The sequence below is a fragment of the Mandrillus leucophaeus genome, unplaced genomic scaffold (assembly GCF_000951045.1).
Source record: "Mandrillus leucophaeus isolate KB7577 unplaced genomic scaffold, Mleu.le_1.0 Scaffold622, whole genome shotgun sequence".
NCBI classification, from domain to species: domain Eukaryota; kingdom Metazoa; phylum Chordata; class Mammalia; order Primates; family Cercopithecidae; genus Mandrillus; species Mandrillus leucophaeus.
Window position 1 is genome coordinate 1,250,081 of NW_012106720.1, and position 20,764 is coordinate 1,270,844.

Sequence of the window (20,764 nt, forward strand, 5' to 3'; positions counted from 1 at the left end):
GGGGTGGGCTCTGCTGCTGGACTTGGAGCCAGGATCTGTTTGTAGCCTCCCCACTGCAGACGGGCAGCTGCATGACTCATGAGCTGAGGGGCCAGGCAGAAGCCATTCTCTTTGGTTCACAGGAATTCTGCTTGTTTATTTGTGTGTGTGTGAGTTTGTGTGTTTCCTTCTTCCCTTCTCCCCCTTCTCTAACTCTTCCTCCTCTGCAGGAGATCTGCCCAAGGAGAATCCATATGAGGATGTGGACTTAAAGAACCGAAGAGCAGGACGAAAATCCCAGCAACTGTCTGAGAACTCCTTGGACTCTTTGCACAGGATGTGGAGTCCTCAGGACAGGAAGTACAACAGCCCACCCACACAGGTAACTCAGCCCCGACATGGGCCTATAGGGTTAGCGTGAGGGCCACAGTAGGGGCCTGCCCTTCCAAGGCTTGGGCCCAGCTTCCATTCAGGCTTTTACCCTCACTAGTACTTGATAAAGGAGGTCTCCTCAGCAAAGGGGTCTGCACTCAGGGACATCCACCATATCGAAACCCCTGTGGACAACTGGCACCTGCTCTGAGGGGCATCCTGTCCTATCTTCTTTCCCTTCCTACACAAGCTCTGAGTTGCAAAACTCAGCCAGGAGCCCTTGCAGTCTCCTGTCTGATTATTTATCACCCTGTGGGAAACAGGAAGACAGGGCCTAGTGGGAGTCTTGGCATTCTGCAACTTTACCAGAAGTCATCTCAGTACTGGCATTAGGGGGCTATTTGTAGGCCCCCAAACCACATTTGGAGAGCCAGACAGATGTCTGTGACACCTGGAGCCACTCCTATGAGAGAGAGTAAGCATGAATCTTTAAGGAATGGATGGGGAGAAGGCAGAATGAGAGGAAAGGTGAAAAGCCAAAGGAAGCTCTTGGACTTCAGCTCCTTCTGTCCTTGTCCAGGATGACAAGAGGCAGGTGGAGAGGCTTCTCTGACCTCCCCAGGTAACTCTAATTATCTTTGCAAATGGAAGGATCTGTATAGCATTGGCCAGATAATATAAAATTGATTTCTTCTGGCTTTGGAATAAGGTGTTTGTTTTTATAAAAGATTTACCCCATAGCTGGGAGTGGTGGCTCACGCATGTAATCCCAGCACTTTGGGAGGCCGAGGTGGGCGGATCATCTGAGGTCAGGAGTTCGAGACCAGCCTGGCCAGTGAAACTCCATCTCTACTAAAAATACAAACATTAGCCGGGCATGGTGGCGCATGCCTGTAGTTCCAGTTACTTGGGAGGCTGAGGCAGGAGAATTGCTTGAACCCGGGAGGCGGAGGTTGCAGTAAGCCAAGATCACGCCACTGCACTCCTGCCTGGGTGACAGAGTGAGACTCCGTCTCAAAAGAAAAAAGAAAAAAAGATTTACCCTCTAATTAGGGCTCTGTTCAAACAGGCGTCCTCTGAGTTTGCATTGCCAGATTGATTGGGTGAGAACAGGAAATTGGGGGCTGTGGAGGAAGGAGGATTTGCTGAAGAGTGAGGAGAGGCAATTCCAGAACCAGACAGTGGTTGGGTGTCTGTGGGATACTTGCCTCCCCACAGGGTCCACAACAAGGATGGTGCCCTTGGCTGAGAGGTCAGCGTGCATGGCGAGAGGCAGAGAGTAGATCAGGGCTGGGAAGAGGGCAGTCAGGGCCTTGTGAATGTGGGAGCCAATTCAGTGTGAGACCTGCCTGGCCCAGCTTTGGTGTTCAGAGCCCAGAGCCCCTGTGTTCTCCATGGGAGCAGTTAGGAGGGCCAGGCTGCAGGATCTCCCAGCCCAGCAGGCTGGCCATTAGGTTATGGCCTCTGCTGTCTGAAACCTTTTAGGATTGGCTAAGGGGCAGAGGTCTGGAAGACTGGCTGCATCACCCAGACCCAGTAATCCTTGTCCCAAAGCTCAGGAGGAGCCCCCAAAATTCCCACTTTGCCTTTTTGTTCCATTCAGATAAGAGCACAGGTGTTTTTAGCCTCTGCTTTCATTTTTTGCTGGCAGTAGTGAAGCTTCCTTTAGGGAAGGCAAGTATCTAATCTAGCCCTGACCTGGCTGATTAGTAGTTAAAGTCTTAAGAGAGATATGGAAATTCCAGGGCAAGATTGTGGGGAGCCAGGGATACCAGCCCTTGGCCTCTGTGTCCCCATCCCAGCCGAGAGGCACCGGCCAAGGCCTCTGTGGCGAGCCCCTCTCACATGTCCTCTCCCCCATGCCAGCTTTCCCTGAAACCCAACAGCCAGTCCCTGCGCAGTGGGAACTGGTCAGAAAGGAAGAGCCACCGGCTGCCACGATTACCCAAGAGGCACAGCCATGACGACATGCTGCTGCTGGCTCAGCTGAGCCTGCCGTCCTCACCCTCCAGCCTCAACGAAGACAGCCTCAGCACCACCAGCGAGCTGCTGTCTAGCCGCCGGGCCCGCCGCATTCCCAAGGTACCCTCCCCAGAGGCAGCCCACTGGGGCTGGGCAGGTGGGCGGGCAGGCAGCCAGCCTTTCTCTCTCCTTCCTAGTTTCCTTCCTTCCCTAATCTGGACTGCTTCCTAGATTCCCTTTGAATAAATTCTGGGTCTGTGCACTGACCTCTTTTTCATCTGATTAATTATCCTTTCTTATTGATAAAGATGCGTTAACTGATTCTTGGTGCTCAGATGTTAGAGGAAGGAAAGGCTAGCCAAGGCTCTCCATTAGTAAGTGTGGTGTATGAATTTTGGGGTATCTGCACACATAAGCATTTCCAGGCTTTCAAGGACCTAGGACTCAAACAAGGGTTCTTCCTATAACTCACAGCATTGAAGAGTTTTCAGCAATGATTTTCACACATAGGCAGCCAGGCCCAAATCCCCGGCCCAAAGCAGCAGGATTTAGCCAGATGGTATTTTTAGCCTGCAAACAATGCTTGGGTATATTGGGAATTTAGATTCTTCCTGTCGGGGCCCCAGGTTATGGCCCAGAGGGGAAAGGCTAGAATCCTTGTTCCTGTTATTGCATCTCAGAAGCTCTTTGTCTCAGTTGGTTCAATGACTCTTGGGACCCAGGAGCTACCATCCTGTCTAGTTTGATCACAGTTCCTTCCTCTGGGGAGCTAAGTTTAGTGTCCTTGTGTTGGGGCAGGAGACCACTCCTGGGGGACTAGGTGTATGGAGAGCTACCAGGCATGGCTGGTGAGTCACCACTTGGGGTCGGTTCTGCAGTTAGACCAGTCCTGGACCCAACGGGTGCAATGCAGAAATCTTGTACCATTAAGGGCAGGGATGAGCTCCTACTTAGCCTTCTTGGAAGTGGGGCAGCTGGTGTTAAGGTTACCTCACCCGCCCTGCTTTTCTCACCCAGCTTGTCCAAAGAATTAACTCCATTTACAATGCCAAGAGAGGAAAGAAGAGATTAAAAAAGTTGTCTATGTCCAGCATTGAAACAGCATCACTGAGAGGTAGGCTTTGGTGCCGGAGCTGGTTCAGGTGTCTGGGGCCCTTGGGCATTAGGAATGGGAGAGGCATCAATTTGCCTGTGGAGGGTAGAGCCCTGCCAGGAAATGGCCACATAGGAGGGAGGAACAGAGAGGGAAGAAAGGTCTGGGATGGGTTCCTTCAGACTTTGGGCTGTGAGGGCCTTAGTAGGGAGGTGGGTGTGGGAATCGGCTTCTGCAAAAGGAAAGGCCAGACTCACTGAGCATTGCAGTCTGTTTCCCATTTCAAATCTTGGCCTCCTGGAGGCAGGATGCCTGACCATGGACCCAGAGAAGGTAGAGACCATCCCCTGTGAGAAAAGTTGGGGTGGTAGGGGAGCAGAAAACATTGGCTGTGGGGTCCAGCAAGTATGTACTCTGCTGTTCCTTTTCCAGATGAAAACAGTGAGAGCGAGAGCGACTCTGATGACAGGTTCAAAGGTGAGGCACAGCTCCCACGAGCACAGAAGCTCTCCCAGCAGGGCTGCAGGGAATCAGCCTTCTCTGCCGATGCATGTGTGGCTCCAGTGTCCCTAACTGGCCTGATGTGGAGAGGCGACAGACAGGCCAGATACCAGAACAACAGAGCAGGAGCCACAGGGAAGTCTGTCCTTATAGACATGTGAGCTCAGCCCTGTAAGGTTAAATCCAGATGTCTCTCTTTGCCAAATGTAAGGGTGGAGCCCTGCCCAAACTGTCCCAAGCCATTGTCCATGGGAATTGGGTGCTAGATTTGCCTGGTAAATGTTGTAGATCTCAGCTGGGCGCGGTGGGTCACGCCTGTAATCCCAGCACTTTGGGAGGCCGAGGCGGGCAGATCATGAGGTCAGGAGTTCGAGACCAGCCTGGCTAAGATGGTGAAACCCCATCTCTACTAAAAAAAAAAAAAAAATACAAAAATTAGCCAGGCACGGTGGTGGGCATGTGTAATCCCAGCTACTCAGGAGGCTGAGGCAGGAGAATCACTTGAACCTGGGAGGCGGAGGTTGCAGTGAGCTGACTGAGATCAGGCCACTGCACTCTAGCCTGGGAGACAGAGCAAGACTCCGTTTCAAAAAAAAAAAAAAAAGGTTGTAGATCTGGAGGGTGGGAGATGGGTACAGAAGATTACAAGGACCTCTTCTGGTAAGAAATGTGCCTTAGACTGAAGAAACTGTTTCTCTGGAGGCCCTGCAGCCCCGCTCCCCATCTCCCCTCTCCCCGGAGAGGAGCCTGAAAAGGTTCTGGAACCTTCACATTCCAGGGTCCTTGGATAAATCTTTGTGCTTTCTCTACTGGGAAACCCTGCCTAGGCCTTCCTGGATGATTATCCTCTCATCCCCAGGCTAATGGCAAGTAGACTTTGGATGTAGGAGCACGGACAAGGCTCAAGTACTGCTAGGGGCCCAGGGATGAAGCCTTTGTGGATGTTCATGTATTCTGGTCCTTTTGGTACAGGGACAGAGTGGGTGCCAAGATGCATCCCTGGGTTTGCCTGGCCTTGGCAGTCCTCCTGCCCCAGCTCAGTCTCCGGACGCTCCAGGAGGACCAGGCCCGCAGCCTCCTGTGTCAGGGCAGAGTCTTTGTGCAGGGGTCAGCACCTTGTGCCTGCCAGTCCTCCCGCACTGCAAACTGGGGATGGTATCAGACTAGGTTTATGCCCTTAAAAGTGCTCCACAGCGATGGAGCCCTGAGCCAGGGGTAGAGGAGCTAACATAAGGCCTGTGAGGGTCCATTCCCTGATGTGCAACCTGCCTCCAGCCCACACACAGCGCCTGGTCCACATCCAGTCGATGCTGAAGCGCGCGCCCAGCTATCGCACGCTGGAGCTGGAGCTGCTGGAGTGGCAGGAGCGGGAGCTTTTCGAGTACTTTGTGGTGGTGTCCCTCAAGAAGAAGCCATCGCGAAACACCTACCTCCCCGAAGTCTCCTACCAGTTTCCCAAGGTGAGGCCCTCTCTCTCCCAACCTTGCCCATATTTCCCCTCTTCCATCCTCTATCCGCCAGGCCTATTTGGGGAAGGAGAGAGATCTTGTTCGTCATACCTCCTCACCGAGCTGCCACACCCCTGAACCTGCCTCCTCTCGGCCAGGAGGGAAGACAGGGCTGCAGCGGGGGTGGGTTTGGGCCAGTGCTTGTTCAAAGGATGAGGGCTGAGAGAGAACCTCTCAGTGTGCTTAGAATAAAATCCAAAACGATTGAATACCATACAGTTCACCCACTTAATGTATAGAGTTCAGTGTTCGGGTGTATTCACAGAATTGTGCAATCACCACTTACCAATTTTAGAACATTTTTATCAGCCCAAAGAGAAACTCTGCACCCACTAGCTGTCACTCCACACTTCTCCCACTAGCCTGTCTCTCACTCTGCCTTCCCTGCTTGTTGCCAGCCAGCCTGGCCTCCCTCTTCTTCCTCTCACACTCAACCCCTCTCTCTCTGCCATTGCCTCTGCCAGGAATGTGCTTTCTCCAGCTCTTCACATGGCTGCTGGTTCCTTCTCATTTCTCAGGCTCTGCTCAAGTAGGACCTCTTTCAGGAGGTCTGTCCAGACGCCTGCATGGAGCCCCTCCCCTACCCAGCTTGCTCTGTTACATCACCCTGCTTATTACTTATTTATTTATTTGAGACAGAGTTTCACTCTTGTTGCGCAGGCTGGAGTGCAATGGCGCGATCTCGGCTCACTGCAGCCTCTGCCTCCTGGGTTCAAGCGATTCTCCTGCCTCAGCCTCCCAAGTAGCTGGGATTACAGGCATGCGCCACCACTCCTGGCTAATTTTGTATTTTTAGTAGCGACGGGGTTTCTCCATGTTGGTCAGGCTGGTCTCGAACTCTCAACCTCAGGTGATCCACCCGTCTCGACCTCCCAAAGTGCTGGGATAACAGGCATGAACCACCACGCCTGGCCACCCTGCTTATTTTTTTTTTAAGCCCCACTCTGAGATGTTGTGGTTGAGCAGCTCACTCTGCTGACCAGAATGTGCAGGGTCGGGGACCTTGTCCCCTTTGTTTTCCGTCGAGAGCCAAGAGCCCTGGCGCACAGCACTGTGTCAGATGCCATACAGAAAGCACTCCGCTGGCATTTATTGAATGAATGAATGATAACTCAGGGCTCTGTAAGAATTCGGAGTGGGACAACGGTTGCTGAGATCATGCCCACTGGTCAGTGGCATCTAGGGTCCTCGGGAGGAGGGGTTTCTCAGCCACCACCACCTGCCCTCAGGTTCCGTGTCATCTCCTGGTTCCTTCTTCCCTGCAGCTGGACCGACCCACCAAGCAGATGCGAGAGGCAGAGGAAAGGCTCAAAGCCATTCCCCAGTTCTGCTTCCCTGATGCCAAGGACTGGCTCCCTGTGTCAGAGTATAGCAGGTGAGGCCTGGCCTGACCGGAGGGAGGAAGGGGCATAGCCTTCTTTACCCCCATAGCAGTGGGCACCTGAGTGGGGCCTGCTCTAGTCTCATCCTCCTCTCCTACAGCAACCTGGCCCTTCACCCAACCCTGAAGATGACGGTCCCTATTCTTGGGGGCTGTTTCCTAGGTCCTCTCACACCTCCCTGATGCCAGACCTCTCTTTGTTCCAGTGAGACCTTTTCTTTCATGCTGACTGGGGAAGACGGCAGCAGACGCTTTGGCTACTGCAGGCGCTTACTGGTGAGTGAGGCCATTTGGTCCTCGGGCTGGCAGGCAGGGGCTAGGTCAGGGTGTGTGTGTTTGTGTGTGTGTGTGTGCCCTTCTGCAACTTTAGCTTGTATGAAATCCTATGTTCTGCTCCCTGAGGCCACCCCCAACCCCCTGCCAACACACACATTTTCACAGGTGAGGCCACCCTGGGAGAGCAGGGCTCAGAGTGGTGCTTCTGAGGGGGCCTTAGGATCGGAGATTATCTGGAATAAGGGGAGGGAGTGGGTTTTTGTGTCTTTTTAGTTTTTTTCTACTTTTTCTTCATTTCCCTTGGGATCGTGGGCTCTGATTGCTGGTCTCTGGTTGCGGGATCGAATCACCCCCAGCAGTATGTATATATGCATCAGATTAGGTGAGGGACAACCTTCCTCACCTCCATACCTGGCCAGGCTGTAGTGGGGAGGAGGCCTGTCTGTGGTGTGGTAGGGCTGGAGATTGGGAAGGGACAGTGACATATCTTCTCTGGGAATCTGAGAGAGATACCTTGAATCTAGGGGAAAGGGATTGGGTTTTGAAAATGTTAGCCATTTTGTAAAGAGAAGTCCTTTACCATCTCCATTCCCATTAGTCCTGGGAAATAGATTAGGGTAGAGGCCCAGAGCCTGGCCCCTGCTGCACTCCTCGCTTGGAGCACTGGGTTGTTGACAATGTTTTGGGGTTTCCAGGCCTTAGCAAGAGAAAGCCTCCCCAGATACCAGTCTAGGAGTAGATGAAGGGGGCAGGAGCCCTGAAGGAAGGATTTGGGGCCAGTCATTCATTCATTCAGAAACACTTATCATCCCTTATCAGAAGCCCTGACCTGTTGAGAGTCAGGCATGTGCTAAAGGCATATAAAGATGAGTTTAACATGGATCTTCTCTCGAGGAACTTTAGATGGCCTGTTACAGGAGATTGGACTTTCAACACAGGAGAGAAAGGCCAAGGGAATAGACATTGTTTAGAACCTGTCACATTCCAAGCTAGATGCTTCAAGTATGTCTTTTTAAAAAAATGATCACAATAGCCCATTATTATCCCTGATCCATAGATTGGGAAGTCAAAACTCAGAGGTAGAATGACTTGCCCAAGGTCACACAGAACCAGAAGGGAAGTCGTTTGTCACCAATCTGGTACTCTTGGATCACCCCCAGAGGATGGATGGGGAGAGGGGGTGTTGGGAGGTAGAGTGCCCAGGGAGGGGTGAAGGGCATATGCACAGGAGCAATGCCAGGTGGTCAGCCAGGCAGAGGCCAGCAAGCTTCTGGCCGCCTGGGCCTCCTGGGCTTGGAAGGAGTGTTGCGAAGGCTGCCTTTGCTGGAACATAGATGCAGCAGAGCTGCTCCTTTGCAGTGGGGCTGCTGCCCCCAGGGAAGAGCATGTTTGTCCTGGCGTGCTCAGAGAGGGCCTGGGCTGGGTCCCTGCCAAGGGGGCTGGCACTAGCTCGGCATTCCTGCAGATTGGACACAATGATTCTAACCCAAATCCCACATACTTGATTTAATCACTTGGGGCTTTAGGGGAGGCGGGGGAGAGGGAAAGAGACAGGAGTGAGTTTCAGGCCTAATATGGACAAAAACAGATTCTGCCTTCTCTAGATCTGTGACGTGTGGCCAGCAGGTTTGGAGACTGAAATAGCCCCATCTGCATTTGCTTAGCAGCCTGCATGAGGGGCCAGCACCTGCTGCTCTGCTCCCTCCCGACTCGGACTTGCCAGGCCCTCCAGGCCTCTGAGCCCTGCTGGAGAAGGCACTGAAGCCTGCATGGGGGCTCTGGGCCTGGGAGCTCTCAGTGCCTGTCTCCCCTTCAGCTACCCACCATTTTTTTTTTTTTTTTTTTTTTTTGAGACGGAGTTTCACTCTTGTTGCCCAGGCTGGAAGTACAATGGCGTGATCTCAGCTTACCGCAACCTCCACCTCCCGGGATCAAGCAATTCTCCTGCTTTAGCCTCCTAAGTAGCTGGGATTACAGGGATACGCCACCACGCCCGGCTAATTTCGTATTTTTAGTGGAGATGGGATTTCTCCATGTTGGTCAGGCTGGTCTCGAACTCCCAATCTCAGGTGATCCACCTGCCTCGGCCTCCCAAAGTGCTGGAATTACAGGCGTGAACCACCATGCCCAGCCATGCCCACCTTTTAAGTCCTGTTCTTCTTTGTGCTCCTTTACTCCATAGCAAACCTCTACCAATTGTCTTTGTTTCCTTTCCTTCCTGTCAGAAAGCAGCAGGCTTTAGGGGTAAGACAGCCAAACAGGGCCAAAGCAAACTCCTGGCTCCACAGCTTCTAGATAGGTGGTCTTAGGCAATGGCTTAATCTTTTTGAACTCAGTTGCCTCATCTATGAAGGGGATAATAATCCCCGTCTCACAAATCTCTTGTAGAGTTCCAGGTCAGGTATAGCAAATGTTCAATAAATCGTAGCTCCCATCTCTTGTTTTCAGTTTGCTCTCTTACAATGGAGGTGGATCAAGAAAGGGGGAAAAGAACCAAAAAAAGAATGTTATGCCGAATATGCCCTATGGGGCTAAAAAGCTACAATGGCTTGCTCCTAAGGATGTACCCTAGTCCTTCCCATCTGCTGGGGTCCCAGCCTCAGGGATATGAATCCACCGATCACCCTGTAGCCTCTGCCAAACTGCTTTGCCCTTTGCCAGCCCCTGTCAGCGTCCTCCTGGGAGGAAGGGCAGAGCCTGTGTGGAGTCTGGCAGGAGCCTGGTACCTGGTGCTGGGAGACCCTGCAGAGCTGAGGCCTGTCCTGAGAGTGGTGGCTTTTCCTTCAGGGCCCTGGTTGCAGAGAGGTTTAGAGGAGGCTTAGAGTCTTCCTCCACTAGAAGCGCAGTCCTTACTCCTCAGTTCCCAAGGAAAAGGAGCCAGAAATGGTAATCATGCATTCTCTGTGTCTGTCTCTCTCCTCCTCCTCCTTGTCCTGGCCCAGCCAAGTGGGAAAGGGCCCCGGTTGCCAGAGGTGTACTGTGTCATCAGCCGCCTTGGCTGTTTCGGCTTGTTTTCCAAGGTAAGAGGCTCTGGCAGGCTTTCCTCCCCCTCCCCCAGCTGACAGCTCCCACAGGAGTATCTGCAGCCAGCTTAGATGAGAAAACCACCTGTGAGTGTGAGCAAGCGGGAGACAGAATGCAGGAGCAAGTACCAGTGAGCTCTGTGACGCCCTCCCATTCCCCAGCCTGGCCCTCTACCCAGCCGGCTGGCATTTCCCCAGCTCCTGTGCTGGCAGTGTCTGCCCCGTCACAGCCCACCCTGGGCCCTGGGCAGAGCCAGAGTCCTTGGGGAAGCAGGAGCGCCCAGGGAGCTGACTCTTGGGTGGTATTTCCTTTGCCCAGCTACTCTGCTCTTGGGGACTGAAGCAAGGCCAGTTAAGGAACAGAGGAATCACTGAGTGCCAAGGAAAACGGGAAGGGTAGAGTGTGCAGATCCTGGCAAGACCGCCTTCCCATCTGCCAGCTTCTGGGCCAGCCTGGTCAGATGCTTGGCTGCCCTCTTCTCTGCCAGGAGGGGGGAAGGGCACTGCCCTGACACCCTTCTTCTTTGGGCTGCTGGCGGTGGGCACAGGTCCTAGATGAGGTGGAGCGCCGGCGTGGGATCTCCGCGGCATTGGTCTATCCTTTCATGAGAAGTCTCATGGAGTCGCCCTTCCCAGCCCCAGGGAAGACCATCAAAGTGAAGACATTCCTGCCAGGTGCTGGCAATGAGGTAAGGATTTCTGCACCCTCTTCTCTTGGGCTACGGGCTGGGGTGGCAGGAGGACCACACTAGCCAAGGTCACAGTCTTTGAGGGGTGCAGAGCATGGCTCCTCCTTGCTCAACCATGTCAGTGTACCCAATCACAAGGGACCACAACAGCGAACAATAGGAATGTACATGTTGCCCAGCCTTCTGCTCCTCCCAGGGGCCTTCCTTGACCCATTTGGACTAAACTGCATTCCATCTGCCTTCCTTTTGTTCATTCATCGAACAGTTACTGAATGTGTGCCATCTCACAGTCAGAGATTGTGCCAGACCTCAGAGCAGAGTCAGAGTTAGAGGGACACCTCTCTGTCCTCATGAAGTTTGTAGTCTAGTGGGAGATACTGATATTATAGTAAACACTTTTACGTATAAATAGATAATTCCTAAATGTGTTACGAGCCAAGTGAAAGCACAGGACCTTATGAGAGTGTGGAACAAGGGTTCTGCTTTAAATTAGGGGCCAGGGAAGGTCTCCTCTGAGAAAGTAACACTTGACCAGAGACCTAAGTGGTGAGTGGGGGCAACTAAATGAAGCAGGAGGAGGGAGACGGAAAGAGAAGGATATGAATGGGAGAAGATTATTCCAAGTAGAGGAACCAGCATCTGCAAAGGCAAAAGTTGGGCAAGTGCATGTGCTGGTCAGAGGGCTGACAGGGTAGGGGTAGGGGAGTGGGTTGGCAGGCAAGAACCCAATCACGATGTCCCTGCTAGGCCAAGTTAAGGATTTGTGGATTTTATCTAAAGCAGGGGTATGATAAGATCTGATATATGTTTTCATTTTATTTTTTTGAGACAGGGTCTCACTCTGCCGCCCATATTGTGCAGTGGTGCTGGAGTGCAGTGGTGCTATCATGGCTCACTGCAGCCTCACCCTCCCAGGCTCAAGCAATTCTCCCACTTCAGCCTCCTGAGTAGCTGGGACTACAAGCGTGCACCACCATACCCAGCTGACTTTTGTATTTTCTATAGAGACAGGGTTTCACCATGTTTCCCAGGCTGGTCTTGAACTCCTGGACTCAAGCAATCCTCCCACCTCTGCCTCCCAAATTGTAGGGACTACAGGCATGAGCCACCTGTGGCCAGCTGATACATGTATTCAGAGCCCACTGTGGCAGCCGTGTAGCTAATGGTTGGAGTGAAAACAGGGAGACCAGCAGGGATACTGTTGCGGCACTACAGGCAAGAGATGATGGCAGCTTTGGATTAAGATGTGGTAGAAGAAGAAGGGAAGTAGATGGATTTTAGAATTAGGACCAGTAGCACTTTGCGTTTGATTGGAAATAGGGCGTAGTTGTCACAGAGACTGTAAGGCTGACTCCCAGTTTTCTGGCTGGAGCCCCAGGGTAGATGATGGAGCCATGTACTGAGATGGGAGCTCGTGAAGGAGAAGCAGATAATGAGGAGGAAGAGTCCAAATGTGTACATGTCAAGTTTGAGATGCCCGTGAGACCCCCAATAGAAGATATGTAGTAGCAAAGAGTGTAAATAGGGAAGAGAAGAGAGCCCAGTATGGAGTCCTCCTCAGTCCTGGGGAACCGCAACATGCAGAGGCCCTGCAGGAGAGGAGCCACAGCCCTGAAGTTTGAGGAGAGGGGAACACCAGGGGAGGGCTTCGGCTGAGGAGCACCTCAAAAAGGAAGCCATGATCTGAAGCAGGTACCACTAAGAGATCAGGATGAGGTGTGGAAGATCTTGACAAGTGCAGGGCCCAGAAGTTGGGCTGGAGTGAGTTGAGAAGTGATGGGGGTGAGGAAGTGGAAACAGCCTGTGTAGACATCTTCTCAAGATTGCATGGCTGTGGAGAAAAATAGGGAAGAGGGCAGCAACTGAAATGTGGAACTAGGGAAGCTTGTTAGGGATGGTTGTTTGTATGCTGGTGGGAATGGCTGCCAGAGGAAGAGGTTAAAGCTACAGGAGGAGGAGGGGCTAACAGAGTGTACTGAGAAGATGTGAGTGTTAGGCTCCATGGAGGGCTTGGCATTTATTAGGAGAGGAGGTTGTGGCTTAGTAGATTTTGGATTCTCATCTGATGGCTTTGATTTTCTCAAAATAGAAAAGGTCAGACCAGGCACAGTGGCTCATGCTTGTAATCCCAGCACATCGGGAGGCTGAGGTGGGGGGATCACTTGAGGTCCGGAGTTTGAGACCAGCCTGGCCAATATGTTGAAACCCCGTCTCTTCCAAAAATACAAAAAAAAAAAAAAAATTGCCAGGTGTGGTGGCGCATGCCTGTAATCCTAGCCACTCGGGAGACTGAGGCAGGAGAATCTCTTGAACCTGGAAGGTGAAGGTTGCAGGGAGCCAAGATCGCGCCACTGCACTCCAGCCTGGGTGACAAAGCGAGACTCCATCTCAAAAAAAAAACAAAAAAAACAAATATATGTGTGTGTCTGTGTGTATATATATATATATATAAATATAAAAGGTCATTCTTTGAGAGTAAGAGGTGGATGTTGGGTTCTAGGAGAGGGAAGAGTAAATAAATTAGTTGTAGAGAATGGGAGAAGGACTGACCAAAAAAGCATACTTGCTGAGCAGTGGCAACTCCTAGCTTGAGGGCTTTCTCCTCGCCTCTTTTCTCCCCTTCATTTAGAGGAACTTTAGGCTTTGTGGTGGCTCTGGGGCACAGGATGGGTGACCCTTCCCTTATAGCCCAGCATCATGCCTGGGAGCTGTTCGTGGTCTGGCACTGGCCACCTCACTGGGCTCTCATCTTCTGACTTGATACTTACTCTTCCCTCAACCCTACTTCCTTTTGCCTAGAAGACACTTCTCTTCTTTTCTCTTTGGGGAGTCAAGTACCTTGTGCTCTGAAAGGCTTCCCTGACCCCTCCCCACGCACATGAGCTTGGCTGCCCTCCTAGATGTCCTGCCTGTCCCTGTGCAGATGTTAGTCACACCCAGCGGACTCCCAGACTGTAACTGCTCGGCTCCTTCAGACCCCTGGGCCTGATCTCCTTGAAGGCAGGGTTGCATGGAACAAGGCCGGGAGTGGGAGCAGCTTGTGTGAATTCTCAGTCCCTGGGGGAAGGGGGAGGGTTGGGCGCCAGGGACAGTAGGGGGCTGGGTGCTAGAGAGCAGAGTCTATTGGGCTGCATGCAGGGAGCTTGTGACTTCTGGGGCGGGGACAGGGCCTGGAGCAGGTATAAAGGGCTCTGGCATCATTGTGGTACTTCTTTCCTTGAGCCCACATTCACTGACCATTTGGGGTGTACCCAGCATCTGGCGGATCACCGGGCCTTCCAGGAGTACACCATCAGGTGGGAGAGACAGTGGACACAGACTGCTACTGTACCCTGTGCCCACTTTGCTGCTTCTCTGGGGCCCAGAAGGATGGATGCTGAGTTAGGAATCAGAACGCCTTCACTTGCTTAGACTCTGAGGAACAAATGAGATGATATGGGTATAAAAACTCCTTGTAAAGCATTACCTTTGATGCCATCGGGCAATGAGAGAGAACTGGTTTCTCACCCTAGTTTTCAGGAGGCCTTCACATCTATGCTGCACACACACGCTGTGGGACCAAGGATGAGGCCAAGCAGACCCCAGGGACAGCTGCTTTGGCACAGCCTGAGCGTCAGCAGTTCTTCCTGCCCTCACCACTGGGGTCACTCGCTACCTTCCACCCCCGTGACTGCCCCCAGAGAAGTGGCTCTCTGAGCTGTGGCACTGACCTTGGGAGCCGCCTTTGGAGGAAAGAAGGCTAGGCCTAGCCCTGATAAGACAGTCCTGCTTCGTGGCAAGGTTGCAGAATGACCAGCCCTTTGCTTGTGTTTTCTTTGTGCCTGGCACAGGACTTAGGGTGATGGAGATAAAGGCCAGGATGGCAGGACAAATAGCCTCTGGAAGGAAACTCTTTCTAGCAGGAAAGGGAGGGGGACAGGGCAACAAGGACACCAGCATTGCCTTTCCAGAGGTGGCTGGGATTAGAGTCCTGGGATGCAGAGATGCCTGGAGAGCAGTGGGGTCTAGTCAGCATTAAGGGCTTAGACCTTTGTCTGGGGAGGTGGGCAGGAGGACCCTAGAGATGTGGCTGTGTGGTTCCCTGCTTCTCCCTATCTCTAAGAGCAGTCAGCTCTCCTCTCTTCCTGAGGTCCCGATGGATAGTCCCTCAACTCCTTCCTTCTGGATCCTTCCCCTCTTTCACAGGCAGCCCTCTCACCCACAGCCTGGGTGTTCAAGTGCTATGAGAGCAGAGCTGTAGTCTGAGGGGTGGAGGAGAGGGGTTTACTGCATAGCAGGATAGGCGAGAGACCTGGAAAAGAGCAGGTGGGAAGGGGAAAGCAGCCTCCAGTTGCTTCGTGGAGGGCCGGAGGGCAGCACCCACCTGGCTGGCCCAGGCCCACTTTCCCATCGCTCTCCTGCAGGTGTTAGAGCTGCGGCGGCCCATGGACTCACGGCTGGAGCACGTGGACTTTGAGTGCCTTTTTACCTGCCTCAGTGTGCGCCAGCTCATCCGAATCTTTGCCTCGCTGTTGCTGGAGCGCCGGGTCATTTTTGTGGCAGATAAGCTCAGGTAGGGCCCAGCTGGGCAAGGAAGAAGAGGGGAGGGGAAAGCACGCCCACAAGTGAATCAGCAAGTGTTCAGGAGCCTAAGCACTTGCTGGCTGGTGCTGGAGTGGGGCTGTGCATAGGGAGATAAAGACTAGGTGGAAAGGTAGCACCCCTGTGTGGGTGAGGGAGAAGGGTTTGGGAGCACACAGATGGCGGGATTGAGAACCCTGTGGAGGGCTTGGCCTGAGGGAAGAGGGAGGGACATTTCTTCCTTTGCAACAGCCAAGACTGTGCAGATGGCAGTATATGTACAGGGGAAACGTTAAGAATTTGAGATTTTTGGCGGATGGTTGCATTTCTTCTGGAAGGGGAGGCAAAGCCATCTCAATGGGATGCTGAGTTTAAGGAAAGAGCCGCTGTGAGGAAGGGGCAAGAGCACTGACTGGGGACAGTGTGAGGAGTGCTGAGCCAGCCAGTGAGGGTCTTGTGGAGGGTGTCCCCTGGAGAAGGCGACTGCAGTGGCCCAGGGCTGGGCACTGGGAGGGCTGGGGAGAGGGATGCCATGGGGGCATTGAGGTGCAGAGAGGAGAGTGGGTGAGGAAAGCTGGCCAGCCCACACCAGGAAACGATGTGCAGGGCCTGGAGGCGCCAGGGAAGTGGGGGAGCTGGTTTAGGAGGAGTAAGAAAAAAGCTGGGTGGGTCACAAATCTTGGTCTGAAATGCTGGCATTTAGGACTTTAGAGGTAGAGGTGTCAAGGTCTGGTGGTGGCCATGGGACGGGTGGCAGAAGTGATGGTCACTGGACCTGAGGCATTTTAGGAAGGAAGAAGTGAGAGCTCTTCTAGACAGCCAAGGTTTAAAAAAGAAAAAAGTTTTATGTCAGTGGTGGTTGGGGGGTGACACAGGCAAGGGAGAGTGATATGGCTCCGATGAGTGGAGGAACACTAGGGCTTTTGGTTCTTATGCTGGTTTAGATAAAACGACACGGACACACGTGGGGTCGGTTTTAAGGAGCGGAGAGTTTAATAGGCAAGAAGGAAAGAAGAAAAGCAGAAAGGAGAAGTACAGAGACAGAGGGAGGGAGGCTCCAAAGCCAAGAGAGGGAACCTCAAGTGCTGTGGACACCAGCCAGTTTTATAAGTAGGCTGGAGGAGGCGGTGTTTGATTTGCATAGGGCTTAGGGAATTGGTTTGACCTGGCATGTCACTCATGTAGCCCCCGAAAAAGCTGGTCCTCCCATCCTCACCTTTTAATACGCGAATATAGGGTGCCTGATGTTCTACACATGTGGGAATATGCGGGGCAGCCATGCTGCTAGGCACATGTGGGGGCAAGGGCAAGAAGACAACGGTGAGAATTGCCGTGTTGGGTGGACCCAATTTCTAATGGTCTGTATTTGCATATCAAAGGTTGCCTGCCTGGCTGTAAGAGCCAGGGCTTGCTTTCTAGACAAGAAACGTTTTTGAGCTGCTTTAAAAGAAACGAGGCGGTGGCTCACGCCTGTAATCCCAGCACTTTGGGAGGCCGAGACTGGCAGACCACAAGGTCAAGAGATTGAGACTATCCTGGCCAACATGGTGAAACCCTGTATTAGCTGGGTGTGGTGGCGGGCGCCTGTTGTCCCAGCTACTCAGGAGGCTGAGGCAGGAGAATCGCTTGAATCCGGGAGGTGGAGGTTGCAGTGAGCGGAGATTGTGCCACTGTACTCCAGCCTGGGAGTGAGACTCCGTCTCAAAATAAGTAAATAAATAAAAAATTAAAAATTAAAAAGAAACAAAAACTTTTCCTCTCTGCGTAAAATAATTTCTTAATAACTCCTACAACAACAGGATGGGTTATTGGCAACATGTTACGTATTGTTTTGGTCAAAGAATCCATCCCAAGTAGTGGCTTCTCTAGAGTGGTCATTTGGACATTGATTAAGCCACCTTAATGTCAGGTGCTCAGAGGAGGGCAGTGAAGGAAAATCCCCCTTCTGGTTTGCCCTCCAATAAGTCCTGAATCCCTGGGATATTTCCTTCCGTATATACAGGGAGCAGTTGAGAGGAGCCCGAGAAATGAACTCCCGATTGCCCTCATAGGGACAGGAACCCAGGCCCATCCTCAGCCCAGGAGAAGAGAGGAGGAAGAAAAACCAGAGCTGCTGACTTTTCCATAGAGCGCCAGGGTTTAGAAAGGAAAACTGCCCCTCACTTGTTCCCATCACAGCCTCAGTGCTTCTGTGTCTCACAGTTCTAGGTGTTTTGTGGGCCCATCAGGCCCCTGTGAAGAAATCTAGCCCAACAGCTGGAATGAGCTAGGTACAGCAGCTCCAAGAGGCCCCTCCTGTGTGCCAGCCATGGTCATTGTCAGCCAACAAAGCCCCTGACTGCCCGGCTTTGGTGCCCTGGCCTGGCCTGACCTTAGTGGCCCCTAAGAGAGCCTGGACCATGAGGTTTCTTTTCCTGAAGGTTCTACCCTCTAATGCAGGGCTGAGCCTCCTCTTTGCCACCCCGCCCCCCAGCCCAGCTCCCATGGGGCTGTGAATACAGCTATTGTTTCCTGTGGTTGCAGCTGCCTCTGAGCACATTCCAGGACCATTCTGGGAGGGATGATCCCAAGGTCTTGTTCTTGGCCTGGCCGGGTATTCAAGTTCTGCCAATTTGGGGTCTTGGAAAAGATGTCCTTCCTGTTCTGCCTGGGGTCTGCCTCTGGCTGGAGAGGGGAGGGGTAGGTCCAGCCAGCTCATGTTCCGCTGAGGATGATTTAGGTTTTCCACAAGTTCTTTGTCCCTCTTGCCTAGTTCTGATGTGGGGTGGGAGAGGGTACCCAGGATCTGCATTCACTGGCCCTAGGGGTTTACAAAACCTCCTGCCTCCTCAGCCATGGGCCCAGTAATGTGCCCCCCAAACCCAAGACAGCCCTTTTCCAGATCTTTGTCAGATGACTGTCCTGCGGGCTGCTGCATACCTTCCTGGCTGTTTGTAAGTGCATTTCCCTGAGAGTAGCACTGTTGTCCCTGAGACACTACGCAGTGGGAAAGTGGGGGCTTCACCAGTCTGCAGGGTCCCTGAGCCCCATTAGCATTTTTGTTGCACTGGGAGGTTTAGGATCAAAGGCTGTCCTGAGCCTCCAGTGAACTCTAAGGTCCTGGGCCTGGGCTCAGGTGCTCTGTCTCTCTGTCTGTCTGCCCATCAGTACCCTCTCCAGCTGCTCCCACGCGGTGGTGGCCTTGCTCTACCCCTTCTCCTGGCAGCACACCTTCATTCCTGTTCTCCCGGCCTCCATGATTGACATCGTCTGCTGTCCCACCCCCTTCCTGGTTGGCCTGCTCTCCAGCTCCCTCCCCAAACTGAAGGAGCTGCCTGTGGAGGAGGTGGGCCACGGCGGGGAACCAGCTGGGGGGAAGGGTGGAAGGGGAAGCAGGTGCTGGGATCTTACTTGTGGCCCCTCGGCCTCTTTACCAGGCTCTTATCCTTTCTCCCTGGGAGGTCTATCCCCGGCTGGAGTTCTTCCTGTTATCTGACCCTGGGAACCTGGGAGGTCTGGAGACCTGGCAGAGGGCATTGCGGGACTCATGCCTTGAGCCACTCTGCTAATGACTCCTTTTCTCAGGCGCTGATGGTGAATCTGGGATCTGACCGATTCATCCGACAGGTAAGAGGGTGGGTGCTTGCTAGAATCAGGCTCCTGAGCACCCTGCACCATCACACACACTACTCAACCTTCACAATCTGTTTGTTGAGCTCTCTGGGTTCCATACTTACTCACAGACTAGTCAAGGGTGGGGAGAAGCTAGTCTTGGAATCCTTGACCTCAGCAGGGTCTGCCTTTCCAGTGGCATCATCAGCTTCTGGAAGGCAGTGTGGGAACTTGAAGAACACAGCCTGGGAGTCCACAGACTTGACCACTGGACTTTGCCCGCTTTGAGCCACATGGTCTTAGGCCTCTAAATTCCTCTGAGCTCTAAAGCAGAGGTGGTGACAACACCCGCCTTGAAATGTTGCTGGGGGTTACACAAATAACTATAGATTGTTGTGTAACGTACAGGTTTGCAATGATTGTTGTGAACTACAAAAAGCCTTTGTTAGTCGTGGAAATCCTCCTGGCTCTCTACCAAGGAGCACAACCCAGTGCCTCCCCTATGGAAATGTACTTACTGTCTGTTACACACCAGTGATGGAGCTGAGGACTCCCTGGGTACCAGGCATAGTGATGTGGACACAGAAACAGAGTGTAGAGACTGAAACAGCAGTCTAACTTCATTCCTGAGACACAGGCTGGCCACGGTCCCCCTGCCCCAAGCCAACTGTGCCTCCTACCTAGAGCTGATGATGGAGGAATTGGGGAGACCTAATCAGGAACCCCTGGCTAGTCCTGGTCACAAAGGCCACTGGCTCTACCACCTTTTTTTTTTTTTTTTGAGACAGGGTCTCACGGTCATCCAGGCTGGAGTGCAGTGGTACAATCATAACACTGCAGCCTCGACCTCCCTGGGCTCAGGTGATCCTCCCCACGTCAGCCTCCTAAGTAGCTGGGAGTACAGGTGCATGCTACCATACTTGACTAATTGTTTTTTGTGTGTGTGTTTTACAGATAGAGGGACCTGCTAAATTGCCCAGGCTGGTCTCGAACACCCTCCTAGGCTCAAGTGATCCTCCCGCTCAGCCTCCCAAAGTGTTGGGATTACTGGCATGAGCCACTGTGCCTGGCCCTCTACTACTTTTAATCTCTGTAATCTTGGGCAAGTTTCCTAACCTCTCTGTGCTCCAGTTCCTCATCTTAAAATGAGGTTGATGATAGTTATGAGGGTTATTGGGAGAGATAAATGAGATTACCTACTCAAGCTCTTGTAACAGGTCTTAGCACACAGTAAGAGCTCAGCATCAGCTATGATTGTCACTGCCTTCTTTCTCCTGCAGATGGACGACGAGGACACATTGTTACCTAGGAAGTTACAGGCAGCTCTGGAGCAGGCTCTGGAGAGGAAGAATGAGCTGATCTCCCAGGACTCCGACAGTGACTCCGACGATGGTGAGGATAGTGCCCGGGCATGGTCAGCTCTGCTCCAGGCTCCCTCTGCTCTGGGTCAGGGCCCCATAGGGCCAGAACTCTGCCTCTGCGCACCAAACCCTTTCTGGCTGATGAGGACCTTGGTCTCACTCTAGCGTCTTTACCCCAGGTGGTTTGGGAAGGAAAACCCAAAGACATGTAGCAACCCCAAAGATACTTTCTGCTGACAGGAAACTAATTATTCCTCCCTCTCAGGCCTTACCTCAAGCCATTGCAGGAGATGAAAGGAACTTCCTCTTCCTTGGAAGCCAGAAAAATCACTTAGGGTGAGGGATGTGACAAAAGTGGTGCTCTGGTTTCTACTTTAATTCATCCAGCAATTATGTTTCAATTTCCATGTTCAGAACATAGTTTCTGGCCTTCGGCAGCTTGTAGGCTAGTTACAAGGCCATGGGCAC

At 52.6% G+C, this 20,764-nt stretch overlaps 1 protein-coding gene across 2 annotated transcripts in view; it reads left to right on the top strand.

The window, feature by feature from the left end:
• ST5 (suppression of tumorigenicity 5) overlaps positions 1 to 20,764 on the top strand; it is a 117,851-nt gene that overhangs the window by 93,317 nt on the left and 3,770 nt on the right. For both annotated transcript variants that reach the window (XM_012000242.1, XM_012000241.1), the window contains exons 5-17: positions 210 to 361; positions 2,218 to 2,433; positions 3,331 to 3,427; positions 3,839 to 3,883; positions 5,183 to 5,367; positions 6,681 to 6,790; positions 7,003 to 7,072; positions 10,015 to 10,092; positions 10,644 to 10,784; positions 15,188 to 15,336; positions 18,492 to 18,669; positions 18,909 to 18,950; positions 20,216 to 20,327. In XM_012000242.1, the coding sequence (XP_011855632.1) occupies positions 210 to 361; positions 2,218 to 2,433; positions 3,331 to 3,427; positions 3,839 to 3,883; positions 5,183 to 5,367; positions 6,681 to 6,790; positions 7,003 to 7,072; positions 10,015 to 10,092; positions 10,644 to 10,784; positions 15,188 to 15,336; positions 18,492 to 18,669; positions 18,909 to 18,950; positions 20,216 to 20,327 (1,575 nt within the window). The remainder of the gene's footprint in view (positions 1 to 209; positions 362 to 2,217; positions 2,434 to 3,330; positions 3,428 to 3,838; positions 3,884 to 5,182; positions 5,368 to 6,680; positions 6,791 to 7,002; positions 7,073 to 10,014; positions 10,093 to 10,643; positions 10,785 to 15,187; positions 15,337 to 18,491; positions 18,670 to 18,908; positions 18,951 to 20,215; positions 20,328 to 20,764) is intronic.